General features: G+C 31.8%; 1 protein-coding gene across 3 annotated transcripts in view; it reads left to right on the forward strand.

The window, feature by feature from the left end:
• Window positions 1-2,220: 2,220 nt before the first annotated feature.
• The window catches only part of LOC126889348 (ionotropic receptor 75a-like), an 80,633-nt gene continuing 63,700 nt past the window's right edge, over window positions 2,221-19,153 (forward strand). For 2 of the 3 annotated variants that reach the window (XM_050657584.1, XM_050657585.1), the window contains exon 1: window positions 2,221-2,478. Coding sequence is in view for 2 of the 3 variants with exons in the window: in XM_050657585.1 (XP_050513542.1) it covers window positions 2,476-2,478 (3 nt within the window). In the remaining variant the exon portion in view is untranslated. Of the gene's footprint in view, window positions 2,479-8,413; window positions 8,615-19,153 lie in introns of those variants that run through there. The other variant, XM_050657583.1, reaches the window with a different exon arrangement.

Here is a 19,153-nt window from a genome sequence, read left to right on the forward strand (position 1 = left end):
GTGGCAATGCGTCACTCAGATGCCATTGTTTGTCAGTGCTGCCCAGCCTAGCTTGCAACTCGTGTGCGTATTATTGAACTTTGCGAGTTTCGATTGCTCTGTAGTGATATTCTGACAGGCCTATACTGTTTTTTCTGAATTTAGTAAAAATTACGCGTTCGTTACGCTAGTGGTACCAGAACATCATGGGAAATCCAAAGACATCTCACCAAGGAAAATAGCAGAAATAAAAACTTTAATATTCAATAAAAATCCCTCCAACAGAGACATAGCATCCATTTCTAAAGTTTCAAAAGTTGGACCGTATAAAGAAAAAACTTACATACCATTATTAAACAAAAGTAATATAATATTTTCAGAGGTGGCTCTAATAATATGATCACCTACTGTAAATCAGAATTTGTCAAGTTCTCCGAACAGAAATTTTTTTAAGATTAATTTTCTCGAAAATAACATTTTGGTAGGGGAGCCCAAGGGAATTTTTTTAGTTACTCGAGCGCATCAGATTATCACATGGGGAGAAACCTTGTACCCTGTAAATGTAGGGGAGGAGGGGACTAGTTCTAACAATTTTCATAAAATCAAATATATCTTGACAGCTATTTTCCCAATTATCACTAATTAAAGACTCAACGCTAGTTTAACCCTTTCTGAATCAAATTGAACTGAAAATAAGTTAAAAAGACTGGTATTTTTTAATCAACTAGCATTTTACGAAAAAAAGTGCCTTGTTACAACTTACCCCACGCTTGGGGCTAGTTGTAACATCTATTGGGGCAGGTTGTAACAGTATGATAATTTGAATTTTTTGGTATATTTCGAAGAAAATAAGAACGTTGCTTCTTTTCAAAGATGTTGCTCGACTTAATAGCTTGGCTTCCGGTGTTCTTAAATATAAATGTAAATTTGTACGCATAACATTTTGAACCCAATCTCGACCAACTCTATAATTTTGATACTAATAAGAAAGAAGTTGCTTAGCACTGAGTTTCACGGCACATTGGTAAGGCAGTTTTCGCATCTTCATGTGAATTAATCCAAAATATATTTCAGCTCACTTCAGAATATACGAAGCCATATTACAAGATGTTACAACAAGCCCCAACGTTTTGTTACAACATACCGCGTAGCAAAATTTTGTATATTTATTAAAATAACTGTAAAAATATCTTCCTAATCGTAAAATTGTTAAGCAACATCAAAGAATAACTAAATTTAGAAAAGAAATGAACACCAAAAGTTTCATTTCAATTTAAAACAATAGCGAGAACCAAAATTTTATGAGTGTCAAATTTTATATTAATTCATCCAATTGAAGCTAGTGCACAAAACTACTATTTGCAACTATGGGAGGATGACTGGCTAGACGGTGTCATTTGCAGGGCGATAAGAGAATAAGATTGAGCCAGCTAAATTAGTTAACAACGGTCAAATAACCTATGAAAAAGCCGTGTTACTACTTACACCTGTTACAACAATCCCCTTTTTCCCCTACCTATACCATATATTGGCTCTTAATACAGGGGAGTTCGTTAAGGGGGGCCCAAAAAAAATCTATCCTTAGAAAAACTCGAAATCGTCAGATTAAGATAAGGTAAGTTCAGTGCATACAAAACAGTGTATATTTAAAAAATCTGACGATTTGAATGGGGTATAAGGAAATGGGTGAGTCACCAAATGTCATAAAAAACAGCGAATATTTGGCGAAATGAACGTCAGATTGAAAAACTGAAAAATATTTAGACGTATTCAATATTTTTGAAAATTCTATCGAATGACATTAAATACGACCCCCCATGGAGGTGGAGTGGGGTGTTACTTTAAAATCTTAAATAGGAGCCCCCATTTTTTATTGTAGATTTGAATTCCTTACGTAAAAATAAGTAACTTTTTTTCGAGATATTTTTTCGAACTATGGATAGATGGCGCTACGATCGGAAAAAACGATTGTTGTAAATGGAAAATTAAGTTAATAAATGGAAAGTCCCCACTAAAATGGAAAACTTATCTTAACTTTATTTGGTCTTAGGACCGACTTTTCACAACCCAATAGGTCCCCATAACGTTCGAGTAACTGCAAATTTAGCATATTTTCTTTCCCTACTATTTGTTGAGATCAACTTTTTTATTGCCTACATCTCATATATTTCTTATCTTATCGATACAATGTATTAAGTTTCTTCTTGGTATTAAAAGTAAGATAAAATTATTAAACAAATATTGCAATTTCTTTTTTAATCAGTAATATTAACAACTAGTTACTCTCATAAATTTTTAGAACGGCATATTTTCTGAAGTTTGTTACGAGAAAAATGCACAGACCGCACCAATACAGTAATCATTATATACCAAAGATAAAACAGGGAATTAAAGATAAAGATAGAAACCATCAAAACTCACCACAAGTGGAAAGTTCTAAGTGTGTGATGCTATAAACTTTGTGAACTATAGAATGTATATTTTTTTTAATAATCAATGGTAAGTTTTAAATAGTTGGAACCTTTATCCGGGCAACACATTTTACTTACGTAACCGGGCAACTCGGGTCCGTTGGACCCACGACTGTTCGTGAATGTGCTATTAATATTTACCCATATATTTCTAATATTCTTTTTTCATTTTTTACTAAAGTTATATTTAAATTGTCTAGATTAATAAAAAGTTCTACTATATTATGCGGTCTACCTTGAGGGTGCGATCTACCTGAAGGATTTACCATATTTTCATGCCATACTTGTCTGGCTTTGAAGGCTGCTTGAAAGGAGACCTACGTCGATACGTTACAAGTTGCTCATCTACCGTTATGTTTTTTCCTGGTAACTAGTATTTCTGAAAGTTTTGTTTGACTTGATTCCACACATCGCGTATTGCTGCTAATTTGTCGTTCCTTCTTCGTTCAGATCTCGTGTCTTTATGGTCAAATCGAACAAATCTTCGCAAATTTTTGAATCGTTTAATGGATGTTGGCACTCAGGTACCCTGCAGTTAGTAGTAGTCCAATAAAGGCATATAGCTCTGTAGAGTCTCAATATTTCCAGTTATCTATCCCCAGGACTTTTTCGGCTTCTTCATTTGTACACTTCACTATTTCGTTCACATTTTTTTGTCCACAAACAAACAAAAGGAATCAACAGGATCATCTACACTTTGACGAGGGGCTAACATTACTTTGTGCGTTTTGCTTTTTATTATGTCGTTAGATCGCATACGGCCTGTCGGTTGTTGTTGACTCTTCCAGTTAATTACATCCTTAGTTTCAAAAATTACACACTCTGAAATCTGAGAACTTGTAACTACACATTCTTATTCATTATTACTCAATACTACTTGCTGATCATCCTCTTCATTTGCTTCCGAAAAATGATCTTGAATTTCAGAGTCACTTTCAATGCCACCTACTTCAGGAGATTCTTCATCATGGAAATCCCAAAAATTATTAGCAATGTCTTGTAGTTCTGCAACTGATAATGGTTTTCGGGACATTTTATTCACACTATCTACTTTCACTGTAATTCAATATAATTTTAGGAGCTTAGTTGTCGACACTAACATCGATATCAAACGATTGATAACAGATGCATTATTTATTTCAAAATATGTATAGGTACCTACCTAAAAATATTATTGCATTCCAACAATGATTATCAGTTTTTAAAATTAATTTAGAATTGATATAACACCTATTGTAAGCATCTCTTTGATGTTCACACCAAAGAGATATTTACATTGTTTGTTACAGGTTTATACTTTATTATTGGATTTCCGGAATCATAAAAGTCGTTTATATAATCCACGAAAACATTACCTGACTGCCAGATTAACTTCTGTGACAAAGATTTAGACTTTAGGTATAAATAAAAATAGGGCCCGACGGGCCCGTGTTGCCCCTTTAGTGACAAAATTCTTTCGACGCAATAATTTCAAAAATGGTAATGAATATTTTGAATAGCTCATGACTATGTAGAAGTAAACATACTTCTAAACAAATTCAGTGATGCATAAAACTCAATAAAAATTTTTTTATCAGTTTATGATAAAAGAATTGGTGTCTCGGGCCTGTTGGACCCACCTTGCCCGGATAAGGGTTAAATAAGTAAACTAAAAGTCAAACAATTAGGAATGCACGTCATAGATTGATAGATTTAATGACATCATACCCCACCAGTACAAACTTGACGACAAACAAATTCAACCAACGTTTCCTCATATTATTAGTTTTATGCTACCGTTAGGTTTAGCAGGAAAGCACTGTTGCCGAATAAAAAACATATGTGTATTGTGTGTGTTGTAAAACAACTGCCGACTACACTGTTTCTCTTTTACTTTAACCTTTAGCTACCCGCGCATCAAGTTATAACGTAACTACACGCGTGGCTTACTTTATACGACACAAGAAAATACACATAAAAACAGCGGATTTGTTTTTTTTTTGAAAAAATACACTTAGTTGTTTGTTATAAACCTTATTCGGCATCAGTGAATACTTGGAGTTCCTTCTCAGTAAGCCAATTGGGATTTATAACTGGAATCATGGAATAACTGGATTCCATGATAAATAAAATTACTAATAAAAAATTTTTTGAAATGTGATTTTTTACAGGAGAAAAAGTATAGTTTATAAAGAAAAATATATTTTGTGCCATAATGACTAAAAAACAATTGAAATATGTACTTATATTACGACTTATATTATTATAATCGTGGCGTATATTGTCCACCACCGGAAACAACAAATAATAAACTGTAAATTACGATCTTCCCAGAACGCCGACTATAACGAAACTAAAACCAAATTGTAAAGCACATTCCACTGAGAAGTTAGAGAGATAAACAGGGTTAAAAATTAAAATTTTAAATATGTTTCCAGTAGAATCCTTATATCTGGCGTATAAAATACGCCAGCGCGTGTAATTAAAGGTTAAGAGTGTGAGACATAGGTAACGATCTGTAATATAAGTATCGATGTCACGTTGTAATAAAGAAGGCTATGTTAGATTTTTGTTTGCTTATTTTTTTTTCTTCTTCTTTTATAGCCTTTGGGAGCTGTGTCCATTTAGCCAGCAACATTTCTTAAAATTAGCCTAACTAAACCTACCATACAAAAAACTATTACGAACCTAATCGACCAATCAAGGAGAGGGAAGGAAAAAGGTTAAAAAATATACTGTAGCTAAAATAATACACAAAATAAATAAAATATAATTTAAAAACAATAATTTGACGTTATATTTAACCTCCAATATTGCGGCAGACATCAGTTACCATTTACAATTTTTCCAAATATAATGATGACGTCATTATATACTCGTCACTAACTCTACCCAATGAAATACTCGCTGTAATAGGAATGGCATGTCAAAAATATCTGATTATTCTCTGTATATTTTTTCAAATTTAGAATGTGGCAACATGAAGAAACTTAAGTGCATTCCTTATTTTTGACTTTCCCTATATATGTACCTACCTAATTAATAATAAAAAGGAATTTATAATACGTTCAATCATATAATTTTATCTGATTCATCCATTCAAAGTCATTCATTATTGTCCTCATTTGTCCTCATTTTCGGCAGTAAAGTAACACTGTATTGTACTGAAAGAAGAATTTGACTTCTTTGAAGAAGAGGTTGAATGTAATTGGCCGATAGCAGTAATCGATTATTTATTTGAGTGAACTTAAAGTTTATTTACTTTAAATATTAAAAATATTGTACAAAATTTACGTCGTTATTGGTTAAATTTATGCCAAAAAGTGAAACTCTGTAGTATTTTGGAATTATATTTCTACAACATAAATCAAAAATTTACAGATTTAGTAATGAGGTATTCAATATTTTTATCGATTAAACATCGAAACCGGCCATCATGCAAAAGCATTCTGTCATTAATGTCATACGAAAATTTTTATTTCGTCTAAAATTAAAAAAATAAAAGTACTGTTATTATATAAAATTATTTCAATTCAGTTCTTGTATGTTTGTACAATACAAAGAATAAACAAAAAATGACCATTTATTTAGATTTTCTACGATTCATCAAGGGAAAAGCAACTGTGAAAGGCTACTGCTCATAAATAGTGACGTAACTATTAACGGTATTTTTAATTTTTGGTATTATTTTAAGTATTAAAATTAGTTATAATATTTAAATAAACATAGAATTAAACTGTTTAATATACAGAGAGAGTCTGTAAGTTGGAATAAATTCAATATCTCAAATACTAATTGTTTTTTTTAAATAATGCTCAGACCCGTCGATTAGTATTTCAAATCGTCCTTCTTGACATACAATAATAATGTATACCCCAATTAATGTCCCAATAATGTCCCAATTTAGAGATATGACGCCATCGTTGATTTTCTTAAATGGCAACACTGTCATTTTGATAGCTATTTTGATAGGATGTGTAAAGTTTTACACAACTGCAAAATATCACATTTTTATTCTCTACCATTTACAAGATAATAGAAAATAACAAAGTTATATCTGTAATTTGGAATAAATTCAATAATTAAAATGCTAATTGTTTTTTGAAACATGCTTAGACCCGTCGATTAGTATTTCTAATTGTCATTTTTGACATACCATAATAATGTATACAGGGTGTCCCAATTTAGAGATATGACGTCATCGTTGATTTTCTTAAATGGCAACACTGTTATTTTGTTAACTATTTTGATAGGGTGTGTAAAGTTATCCATAACTACAAAATTTCAAATTTTTATTCCCTACCATTTACAAGAATAATTGTGTAATACTTGAATATTTGAATACTTGAATATTTAAAAAAATAACAATGTTATGAAAAACAAGTAATCAAATAATAATTGAATTTAATTATTTCAATTAAGCAAATGCTCATAACGTTGACCATTGACAATTTAACAATAATTGAGCAATAATTTAACAATAATTTAACAATAATTTAACAATAATTTAACAATAATTAATTTTATCAATATTGAATAAATAATTATTTTAAATAATTAAATTCTTTTTATTTAAATATTTATTTTTTATTATCTTGTAAATGGTAGGAAATAAAAATTTAAAATTTTGCAGTCGTGTATAACTTTATACACCCTATCAAAAAAGCTATCAAAATGACAGTGTTGCCATTTACGAAAATCAACGATGACGTCAAATCTGTAAATTGGGACACCCTGTATACATTATTATTATATGTCAAAAATGATAATTTGAAATACTTATCGACGGGTCTGAGCATTTTTTAAAAAGACAATTAATATTATAATTATTGAATATATTCCAAATTACAGACACAACTTTGTTATTTTATATTATCTTTTAAATGGTAGAGAATAAAAATTTGATATTTTGCAGTTGTGTATAACTTTACACACCCTATCAAAATATGTATCAAAATGACAGTGTTGCCATTTAAGAAAATCAACGATGACGTCATATATCTAAATTTGGACACCCTGTATACATTATTATTGTATGTCAAAAAGGACAATTTGAAATACTAATCGACGGGTCTGAAAATTAAAAAAAAAAACTATTAGTATTTGAGATATTCAATTTATTCCAAATTACAGACTCTCTCTGTATATTTATTTCGTTGAAATCATAATAATAGAAGTATGTAGTTGAATATCTCGCGCATATAATGAGAGGTTGCAGATACATGATCCTTCAGTTAATACTCAACGGAAAGATCGACGGAAAAAGAGAAATTTGTAGGAAGAAATATTTATGGCTCCGAAACCTTCGTCAATGGACTGGTTTATCAGCAGATCAACTATTACATACCGCGCAAGATCAAGAACGATATCGGCAAATTGTCGTGGAAGGTACCCGCGCCTAAAATTTGGCACGGTACTTAAAGACGAAGATGGTACTATAGGACAGAGCTAAAAATGCAGAGAGGAGATGCAAGGTGGACTTCACTAACAACTGGGTAAGAAAGAGAAGAGTAGAATGAAACGACCACATAGCCGAAAGAAAATAAATAAAGTAGTAAATACGGTTCTCCAATAGGAGAACGATCAGTGGCAAGACCACATAAATGATGGGATAAAAAACTTACTGGAGGCACATTGAAAAAAACAGACAGGGTCATATCTGCACACAAAGAAGAAGAAGAAAAATAAGTTTCAAATTATTTATGTAATTAATCTAACAAATATTTTAAAAATTTTCTAATTACATTTTTCCGACAGTAATACATAATTAATTATTTTATTTTCAAACATATCAACTATATTTTGTTACGTTGAATTATTATAAAAAAACCCTCTTATCTAAAATTGCTTTACTAAATGGTAATAAATAATAAACCGAGAACTGTCAGGTAAATAAGCCCAAATAGCAGTAAAATTATTCTAAATTAGTCTAATAGCTGAATCAGTTGTAGCGGAAGCTAAGATTGGAGAAAAACGAGTTCCCTCACGCACTTTCATTGTTTCGGTGTATGAAAGTGATTGTCAAAAAATGATCATATCAGAATGTCGGTGCGTTACTTATTTACTATACCTTCTAGTTTTTAATTGTCCAGCACTAGCGTATTTGAACTGCAACCTTATCACAAAATTTAGCGCAGCAAAATATGTTTCCAGAGGCACAATATTTGGATGTTTAAATCCACGAGGTAATTTATATTTTACATACAAAAAGTATAGAATTATTTTTAAGTTTTACAAAATTGGTTAATTCTGTTTGTAAAAAAACACAAACACGTACATATACACTTACACATGCAGTATAATGAAAAGGTATGGAATAAATTCATTATTTCAGAAACAGACGACTTAAAAAAAATTAGCGGAACTCAATTTTTATTTTTGGAAGGCCATCAATTGCTAAATTGCATGTGTTGGACGTTACGTCGTCAGTATTGGCGTAATGACGTATGTAATCGATGATTTTTTTTAAATACAAACGGAAGTCATGGGACACTTCAATAATTTGAAAGGTCTCCTAATAACCTGCTTTGCAGCGATGTATTAGTCTAATATTTATTTCTATCTTACTAGTCACTGCAACTTATTTGAAAACTGTTGGTTTATTATTGCAATTAGCTTATATTAAATGTTTAGTAATATACCTTCATTAAAATCGTTTTAATGTAGGTAATGTGACCGATCATATTACCCGTATGCACGCCAATGGTGAATATAACATTCTTAATTGTATGTCAAAAAATGTGCAATAACAACGTCTTAAAACCCACCAAATTTCATTTGCATATCTCAACCGGTTTTCAAGCAATAAGTAAATCGTCAGTTTGTATGAAAAAATTCAACATCCCGTATCTCGGAAACAAAGCATTTGAGCACATATGTTTATGAAGCAAACGGTTATTATTTTTTGCCCGCTATAACTTCTCCCATGCGTCACGATTCATTTTCAGACAAATTAAGTCAAAACATAAAGTTAAACGTACGCCGATGTGTGTAGTATATAGTATGCAGTATACAAAATGTATTGTTATGATCTGCTTTCTCTTACTTTTATATTATATATATAGTGACTGTACACCCCGATATGGGGCTAAGTCGCGTAAGCTTTCTAGATCCTATTTCTTAGGGAGGATCAGTCCCTTTTGCTTATGTTATCTTCTTAACGATTTCTCTCCATTTTTTCCTATCTCTAGTTTTTCCCCGCCATTCTCTGACTCCTGCGTTTTTTAAGTCTTCTTCAACTTCTTGCAACCACTTTGATCTTGGTCTTCCTCTTTTCTTTCTTCCTCCTGGATTCCATTCTATCATAGCATATGTCACTGCTTCATCTCCTGCCCGCCAGATGTGACCTAACCATCTAACTCTGCATTGCTTTATTTTGGTCACGATATCTTCTTTTAGTACTTTCTTAATCTCTGCATTTGTTCGGCTTCGATATTCATTTTGCTCTGTTCTGATTGGTCCCAGTATGGTTCTCATGATCTTTCTCTCCACTATTCTTAAGTTTTCTTCATCTTTTTTAGTCATCGTCATTGTTTCTGCTGCGTATAATAATATTGGTCTAATTATGGTGTTATACATTCTCATCTTGGTTTTAATAGACAGTATTTTGCTTTTAAGTAGTGTTTTATTTGCAAAATAAGCTTTATTCGCTGCCAATATTTTTTCTTTTATTTCTGGTATTCTTTCACCCGTTTTGCTTATTGTCACTCCTAGGTATTTGAAATGTTCTACATCTTCAAACTCTGAATTTCCTATTTTGGTTTTTCCTTTTATTGCTGGTTTCCCTAGTCTTAATATTTTCGTCTTTTCTTCATTTAATGTGAGTCCCATTGTCTCCCCTTTCTCTTTTATTTCTTCTAGCATTTCTTTCATTATGTTTCTATTTTTTGCAATAATAACAATGTCGTCTGCATATGCAATTATTTGTCCACCTCTTGTTCTTAGGTTTCCTTTGTTTATATTTCGTAGTACATATTCTAAAGCTAGATTAAACAGTGTCGTGGATAAGGCATCCCCTTGTTTCACTCCTTTATTTATAATGAATTCATCTGTCTCGCCTCTTTGCGTCTTTATGCTAATTTTGGTAGTTCTCATTGTCATATTTATTAATTTTCTGAGTTTATATGGGATTTTTAATTTTTCCAGGGCAATCATTAGTTGTTTTCTCTTAATCGAATCAAATGCCTGTTTGAAATCGATGAATAGCATTTCTAATTGCAGTTTGTATTCACTTGCTTTTTCCATTATTTGTTTTATTGTGTGTATAGCATCTATTGTTGGTCTTCCTTCTGTGAATCCACATTGGTACTGTCCCACTCTCTTCTTCGTGATCTTTGACAATCTTTTTCTTATTATCGAAGTCAATATTTTATATGTTGTGCTTAGTAGTGTTATTCCTCTATAATTTTCACAAATTTGTTGGTCTCCCTTTTTATGTATTGTTATTACCTGCCCTATCTCCCAGTCCTCTGGCATCTTCTCTTCCTTCCATATATTTTTCAATAGTGATAGTATTTTTTCCTTCAGTTCCTTTCCTCCATATTTTATAAGTTCCATGTTAATTTCGTCTTTTCCTGGAGCTTTTCCATTTTTGCTTTTCTGTATTACTTCCTCGAGTTCATCTATTGTTGGCTCTTTTGAGACTGCAATGTGTATTTCGTCTGCTTCTTCGTCCACCGTTTCCTCTTCTTCGTACATTTCTTCTCCAGTGTATTCCTCCGTCAAGAGTTCTCTGTAGTGATCTGCCCATACCTGCCTATATTCATTGTCTTCTACAATGACTATTCCCTCTTTATTTTTTATTCCGTTTGTTTTACCTTTGTATTTTTTGGTTTGTTCTTTAATATTTTTATAGAAATGTTTCGTGTTTCTATTTGTTCTTTCCTGTTCTATTTCTTGCATCTTTTCATCTGCCCATCTTCTTTTATTTTGTCTTATAATTTCCTTAGCGTCCTTTCTTAATTTTTCATAACTTTCTCTGTCTTCCTCTTTATCCGTTCGCAGCCATTTAATTCTTGCTTGCACCTTTTGTGCTGTTAGTTCTTTACATTCGTTGTTATACCATTCGTTTTTTGTTTTCTTCTGGTGTTTGCCTACCTGCTTTTTTGCAGCTTCTTCTATTGACTTTTTGATCATATCCCATTCTGATTTGATGTCCTCTGCTTTATATTTCTCTCTTATTTGCACTGTTACTTCTTCTTCATATTTTTTTCTAATATCTGCATTCTGCAATTTATTGACATTCCATTTTTTCTGTTGATTTTTCTGTTTAGTTTGGATTTTAACTTTTTGTCTTATGGTGGCTGCGACCATATAGTGGTCTGAATCCGCACACGCACCTCTGAAAGTTCTCACGTCCTTCATTGAAGATTGTTTTCTTTTGTTTATTAGTATGTGATCAATTTGGCTATACGTTTTCTGATCAGGTGACCTCCATGTTACTTTATGCATTTTAGGGTGTTCAAATTTTGTTGAGCTTACTATCATGTTTGTTCTTGTTGCTAGGTTACATAGTCTTAGACCATTATCATTAGTGTTTTTGTGTACGGTGTGTTTTCCTGCAATTTGCTGTAAAAAATCTTCTTTTCCAATCTGGGCATTGAGGTCTCCTAGTATAATTATAACATCTTCTTTGGGTATTTTTTCCATCTCTTCTTCTATCTTATCATAAAAATTGTCTTTATCGTCTGTGTTGCTTGTTTCTGTAGGTGCGTATAGGTTTAATAGTGATATATTGAATGGTTTATTATTTATTCTTACATACGCAATTCTTTCACATATCGGTTTAAAGTTTATGACTTTTTCTCTTAGCTGTCCTAGAATCATGAATCCCACTCCTTTTTGTCCTTGCTTCTTTCCTCCTGAGTATAATAGTGTAAAGTCTTGTTTATCAATCTGTCCTTGTCCCTCCCACCGTATCTCTTGCAGTGCTGCAATATCTATTTTATACTTTGCTAGTTCTTTGCTTATTTCTAGCATTTTTCCTGGTGCCAACATCGTTCTTATATTCCATGTGCTTATTTTCAGTTCTTTATGTTTTTTATTTTTTTGTTTTCGTCTTGTATTTTTGTTTCCTTGTCTGCTCTTATTTATTTCTTTTTTGTGATACATCAATTTATCTGCACTCATTTCCTTTTTATTTGCCTCGTCCGTCGCCAAATAAGTATTGTCTTGTATTCTCTCATCAGTTGCTAGTTTTTTGAAACGTTTTGAAAAACCTCATCCAACTGATTCTTGTTCTTATTCCATTTCCTCTCCCGTCCATCTATTATCAATTTGTTGTGCTTAATTTGGACGCGTTTTCCTTTCTTTATTTCATCATTTGCTATTTTGACTATTTCTTTTTGTATTTGTAATTCCTCTTTCGTTAAATCATTGTTTATATATATTCTTTCTTCTTTTACTTCTTTAAGTTTTCTTTTATTTTCCATTACTTTTATTTTTTCCTCTTTGTTTGGCAATCTGACTAAACATGTTTTGTTTCCTAATTTCACAGCTTCTTCTATCTTTATATTAATATCTAGTTCTTTTTTCATAAAGTTCTCCATTGTTTCTTTTAGTAATCTTCTATCTCCCGTATCTATTGTCATTCCCTGTACTATAACATTATTTTCTTTTCTTGCTCTATCGAGTCTTTCAAGGCGCACTTTTACATCTTCCAGTTCCTTTTTCATATGTTCATTTTCTCTTCGCACTTCACCATTCTCTTGTCTTAATTCTTCTAATTCAATTCGGAGTTCCCTCATTTCTTCTCTGTATTGCCTTTGCTCCTCTTTAATTTCTTTTACGTGAATTTTCAGATCTTGTGTCTCTTTCGTTAAGTTTGCCATCATATTTAATATTTGGTCTAGTTTGTCTTCCTCTGTGTTTCTTTTATCTGGGGTTCTTGATACTTTTTTGCTTTTCGAAAAAGGCTGCTCTTCATTTTCTCTATATCTTTTCCGATTATCGTCGGATGTGTAATCGTCGGGGTTCATTTTCTTACCGAAATTGCTCGCGATAAAATCACCCTCCCCACCTATCGCGCCGGAGGAAGATGATTTTCTCAAGCAATATGTTTCTCTTTCGAATGTGTTGCCCCTAAATTGAATTAAATTAAATTAAATTATTTTCGTTATTTTGGAGCAGTTCGATTCAAGAGTTGATGATTTTCTCAAGATGATTTTCTCAAGCAATATGTTTCTCTTTCGAATGTGTTACCCCTAAATTGAATTAAATTAAATTAAATTATTTACGTTATTTTGGAGCAGTTCGATTCAACAGTTCCCACCTTTAACTTTCAAAATTCCAGTTTCTGGAGCTTGTAATCAACGTTCTAATGATCTACTTTTTTGGCTTGATGCTGAATTAAATTGTATTTGTTGTTTTAAGTTTATGTATTGTATTTAATATTATTGTACTTGCAGTCTGTTTCAAAAGTTTATTTCTATAACTTCACTTAACACTAATCGTCTTTGACACACTGTAACTAAAATCACTTTAGAAACTATTTCTTATTCGCCAAAAAATTGAATTTTTAGAGAGCCTGATTTTTCACGTGTTGATCTGCCCACACTAGAGATGGGAATCTACTTTTATATTAATTAGTATTTATTTAATTAATTTATAATATTAGTTTATAATATTTAATTAAAAAATCTCAGGGTGCCTTTTTGTCATTAAAAATTAACTAAAATTATTTTAGGTTATACTTATCCTTTCTCGTGGCTTCAGTATCTCTTAGTTGATCCATCGGGATAAAACAGGAAAAGGAAATAAATAGAAAAATCATAAATAAGCACATACAAGTACCTTTATTATCAAAAGCAATGCTCTGAAAATCTATCAATTAAATCCTGTGGGCATACTTGTCCAAATGAAACTTTTACCATTATAATTAATCTAATTTAAACAAATATTTATCGCTTTGTTCCTGATACCATTTATAAAATAAGCCAAACAAACAAATTAAGGTATTTGGAAAACTGCTATACTTCCTATTAAATTATTGAAATGTTGGAATTTTAATTCATATGCTTTTACGAAAATATTTTAACTTCTGATTATAAAGAACATCTATCACATAAGTTATTGACTGACCTTTTTGATTCACACACAATGATGTCTCCTCTTGACCCAAACAGCTCTTCCTTGTTGATTATGTTAGGCTACCAATCAAAGCCCTCTCCGTTCTCATCATCAATCCAGCAGCATACCAGCAACTATTTCTCCAAAACACAAGCCAGGCCGCTTTTGACCAGTACTCGTTCAATAAACTCCAAAACTCTCTCCTCTCTTTCTCTCAATAATAATCTCCTGAGACCCAAGTATCTTTTTTACTTGGTGCCACAAATAATTTTAATAACTATAGTTCTTGTAACTTACTCTCTTGGACTTTACAGAATCAAAGAGGTTTTTCTTCTCGATTTGATTTGTCTCTTGTTCTACTTTTCAGCTACTCTCCACTATCAAACAACCACTAGTACTTGCTTCTGAACTATCCGCGAAAACTTTCGACTGCCTCTCTCGGATGCCGGCCACACAATGATTTTTCTTTTCCAAACTGTCTCAACATTCAAACTTCCCGTTCCCCATTCTAAATTGCCAAGCCAATCAGAAACATTTCTCTTTCCACATTCATCTTTTTCATTAAAAAAAAACCAGGCATTCTTTCAAACAATACTTCTACTCATCCTAATCACTTTCCGGAAATTATACAAATATTCTGGTGCTTAAACAAAACAGACTTAAAATTCCAAATATATCTACCTTTATTTTCCTAAAAACTAATAATTACAGCTAGCTGTGGATCTTACCTTTCCCGTAACAAACAATCTTTTTAAATTATAATCCGAAATAAATTGTATTTTCACTTCACATTGTTTACAAATGTCTTTAAGTCTTCAGGGAAAAACTCATTAGGATAGACCCACTGCGTAAAAGCTACCTTCTACTAAATAGTTACAAATCAATATACAGGGTGTATCAAATTTATGTGCCTGCGTTATAATTAAAAAAATTTAATTTTTACTCTATCTTTGATTGATAAAGTGATACATAATATTATATACACACCGACGTTCGTTTCACTTTATGTTTTGACTTAATTTGTTTGAAAATGAATCGTGACGCATGGGAAAAATTATAGCGGACGAACTATACCTTTTCATGCAGAATTACCCCTTAAAGTTTCTCGCACTTATTTAGAAACACTCTGTACTGATGAAGAACATGTATAGTTGTTAAAGTACCTAACTTGTGTATTAACCAACATTAGCGAATGAATCAAAAAATAATATGTTAATAAAACCTGAGGCTACAGTTAGGTTTTAATTTTCGTATTTTACAAATGCTAGAATATTCCACAGGGTGTTGCGAACTTTGAGATAAAAACACAGTTTGATTCGTACACCCGGTATACAATAAAAATGTATTTACTTAGCAACAATATTATAACAGCGATATTGATAAAGAATAGCGCTATCACATATTAAAAAAATACTTAAATCGGACAATAGGTTAAGGAGATACGAGACATCAAATATGACCCATTTTTTTGGGGTGCCCGTTTTCTCTGACGTGTAGCGTATTTAAAAAGGAAAGCTTTCAACCAGTGCATTATATCAGTCCCCATTTACGGAGCAGAAATCTTAACTCTCACCAAAACATCAAAGGAATTAGAGATATAACGTAAAATGGAGAGATCAATTCTTGGAATAAGCTTAAATAAAATTAAGAAACAAGAAAGTTCGTAAACGAACCGGAGTGCAAGGTATTATCGGACGTTTTATAGGGCAAAAATGAAGTTGGGCGGTACGTGCTGCAAGAATGAAACACGACAGCTGTACAAAAAACTGCTTGAATGGAGACTACTTGCAGACAAGCGAAGCCGGGGAAGCCCTAACGCGATGGCCCGACGACCTCAAAATAATTGTGATCTTTTGGATTTCAGAGGCACAGAACAGAAGAAGATGGAAATATCTGGAGGAAGCTAATCTTCAACAACGGACAAATCAGGAATGAATGATGATGATGATAATCGTTACTTTCCATATACTTATAAGATCCAAGATTGATCTAGAATAGTTGCGATTTAATACAAACTGGTTTAACAGCTCAAATTTTTCTTATAAAAAATATTGACCTTTTTCTGGCCAATTACGATTAGGAAATCGTTAATAATTTAAAAATTATTTGATTTTGGTCTATGCTTTCGTGACTTTTAGTAATATATTTTAAAACTTCAGTATAAAAATGACATTATTATCATAATTCTCATCATCACGTAATAATATATTATATGTAGGTATAAATATGGCATTAACCTTTAAAAGACGACCCCGACTTATTCAACTAATAGTACGAGATCAGAATATATAGACCTGGATCCCGCGTAAGAAAAAAAAGTTGATTAATAGCAAGCTGAAAATTTGTTAATAGCTTAACGGTGTCTAGTCGGACAAACATTGATGCACGGGAACACTGGAACAGGGGAAGTTTTAACGGTGGAACATGATAAACGTGTCGTCCTGACAATTTTATGATGGTGAAAAATAGCAAGTTGTTTTTAAGTTTATTCAATAGCCAACGTTATATAATATATGAAAAAATGTTTATCCGACAAAAAGATTGGGCATTTTAACGAGTCCGACACGTAGAACATGTCACATCACAGGAACTATGTTGGTGATGAATAGCAGTCTGATTTTTGCATGAGAGTTTAATGAAAGGTTAAAAAAGCAATTGAAAGTTCTGTCGGACAAAATTAATGGGAAATTTTCCTAGTCGGACATTCTAAACATGTAAGATATAGATAAAAATGTTGGTGATAAATAGCAAGCTAATTTTGATTTGTTTATGTACAAATTATATTTTGTAACGCAAAAAGTTATATGTCGGACAAAAAAATTGGGCAAGTCGAAGGAAATAAATAAAAAACATTTTTTCAGAATGACTTAGTCACATATTGATAAAGCTATTTTAGTTGTATATTATTATTTATATTCACATATTTGCATGTGCATATATATACATGCACACTCCAAAAACAGTGAGGTAAGTATCAATGCATGTATATATTGCAAAACAATTATTTTTTGGGTGGAGTTTGTTCTAGATATTCTCAAAATGACAATAAAAAATGGCAAATAAGATGTGAAAGCAATCTCTTAGGGTTTTCTAATTAGGCGCATCAGAAAGTACGGAAAATTTCCTACAAAAAACGTTGTATACATTTTTTTCCATACTCAAATCTTAACCCTGTAAACGACATTGAAAAATGTGAAGAGTCTAAAACTTTGGTGCTTATAAGAATATACGTAAATATGACACATTATGCTTAGAAGTATGTATTAGAAGGCTGCATTTGTCAGTGTGACACTTTGTGCTATACAAAGTAGTATTTGAAACTACATGGTCTCTGAGTTTCTGTTTGCCACGTGTGTTGGAAATTAAATTTTATATTAACTATGGAGTGTTTTTGTGTCTATTTTTGAGTGTCAATAGTTTAAATTTTAAGTCGCCAAATCAAAAGTTAAACCATTCAACGGAACATTTTTGAGTAATTTTCGAACATTTTACAAAGTTAGTAAAATACTTGGTCATCAATTCAATGATATTCAGTTGCCAGATAAGATTGAAAAAGGGTACCTAAATAAATTATTACTAAAATTGTATAACGTAATTTTTCTCAACTTTCTACAAATGAAATAATAATGTAATTAATATGTCACATGGCTAGAAATAATTTGCTGCCAAAATAAATCGATTAGTTTAAATTTGAAGTTAGGATTGCAATCTATTATGAATTATTGTCAAAAGTGACAGTTTTTCTTAAATGGAAATGTATTCATAGACATAAGGGTAGACAGGGAATACAGTGCAAAAAGTCGATAGGTGGTCTATCTATCTCTTTTAACCAAGCGATCCCGCGCATGTGGCAGACAAAGATAGCTAGACCACTCAATCCATAATATAATTTGCCTGATCTACTATAAATGTATTACAGTGAGGTATCTAAATGTTGTTGAGATAAATCGAAAGAAATCGATTGTAATTGATTGCAGGTACTTTTGACATAGAATAATCACCCCTTATTGAAATTCCAAAAATTATTTTTTTAAATTGTCCGACTACAAAATCTACCCCTTATTTTTTTCCGACAACAGTCATTCTTGGTAAGGAATAATTTACTTAATTAAATTTCGTCTTTGTTGGAAAGCTATTTATCACCAGCATTTTTGTCTATATCTTACCTGTTTAGAATGTCCGACTACGAAAACTTCCCATTAATTTTGTCGGACAGAACTTCCAATTGCTTTTTTAACCTTTCATTAAACTCTCATGCAAAAATCAGACTGCTATTCATCACCAACATAATTCCTGTGATGTGACATGTTCTACGTGTCGGACTCGTTAAAATGCCCAACATTTTTGTCGGACAAACATTTTCTCATATATTACATAACGTTGGCTATCGAATAAACTTAAAAACAACTTGCTATTTTTCACAATCATAAACTTGTCAGGACGACACGTTTATCATGCTCCACAGTTAAAACTTCCCCTGTTCCAGTGTTCCCGTGCGTCAAAGTTTGTCCGACTAGACACCGTTAAGCTATTAACAAATTTTCAGCTTGCTATTAATCAACTTTTCTTTCGTACGCGGGATCCAGGTCTAATAGGTCGACCTGCACCCATGATGAAACATTTTTTTTTATTAAATTTAATACATAGACAAATATTTC

Source organism: Diabrotica virgifera, chromosome 8, assembly GCF_917563875.1.
Source record: "Diabrotica virgifera virgifera chromosome 8, PGI_DIABVI_V3a".
Classification (NCBI taxonomy): domain Eukaryota; kingdom Metazoa; phylum Arthropoda; class Insecta; order Coleoptera; family Chrysomelidae; genus Diabrotica; species Diabrotica virgifera.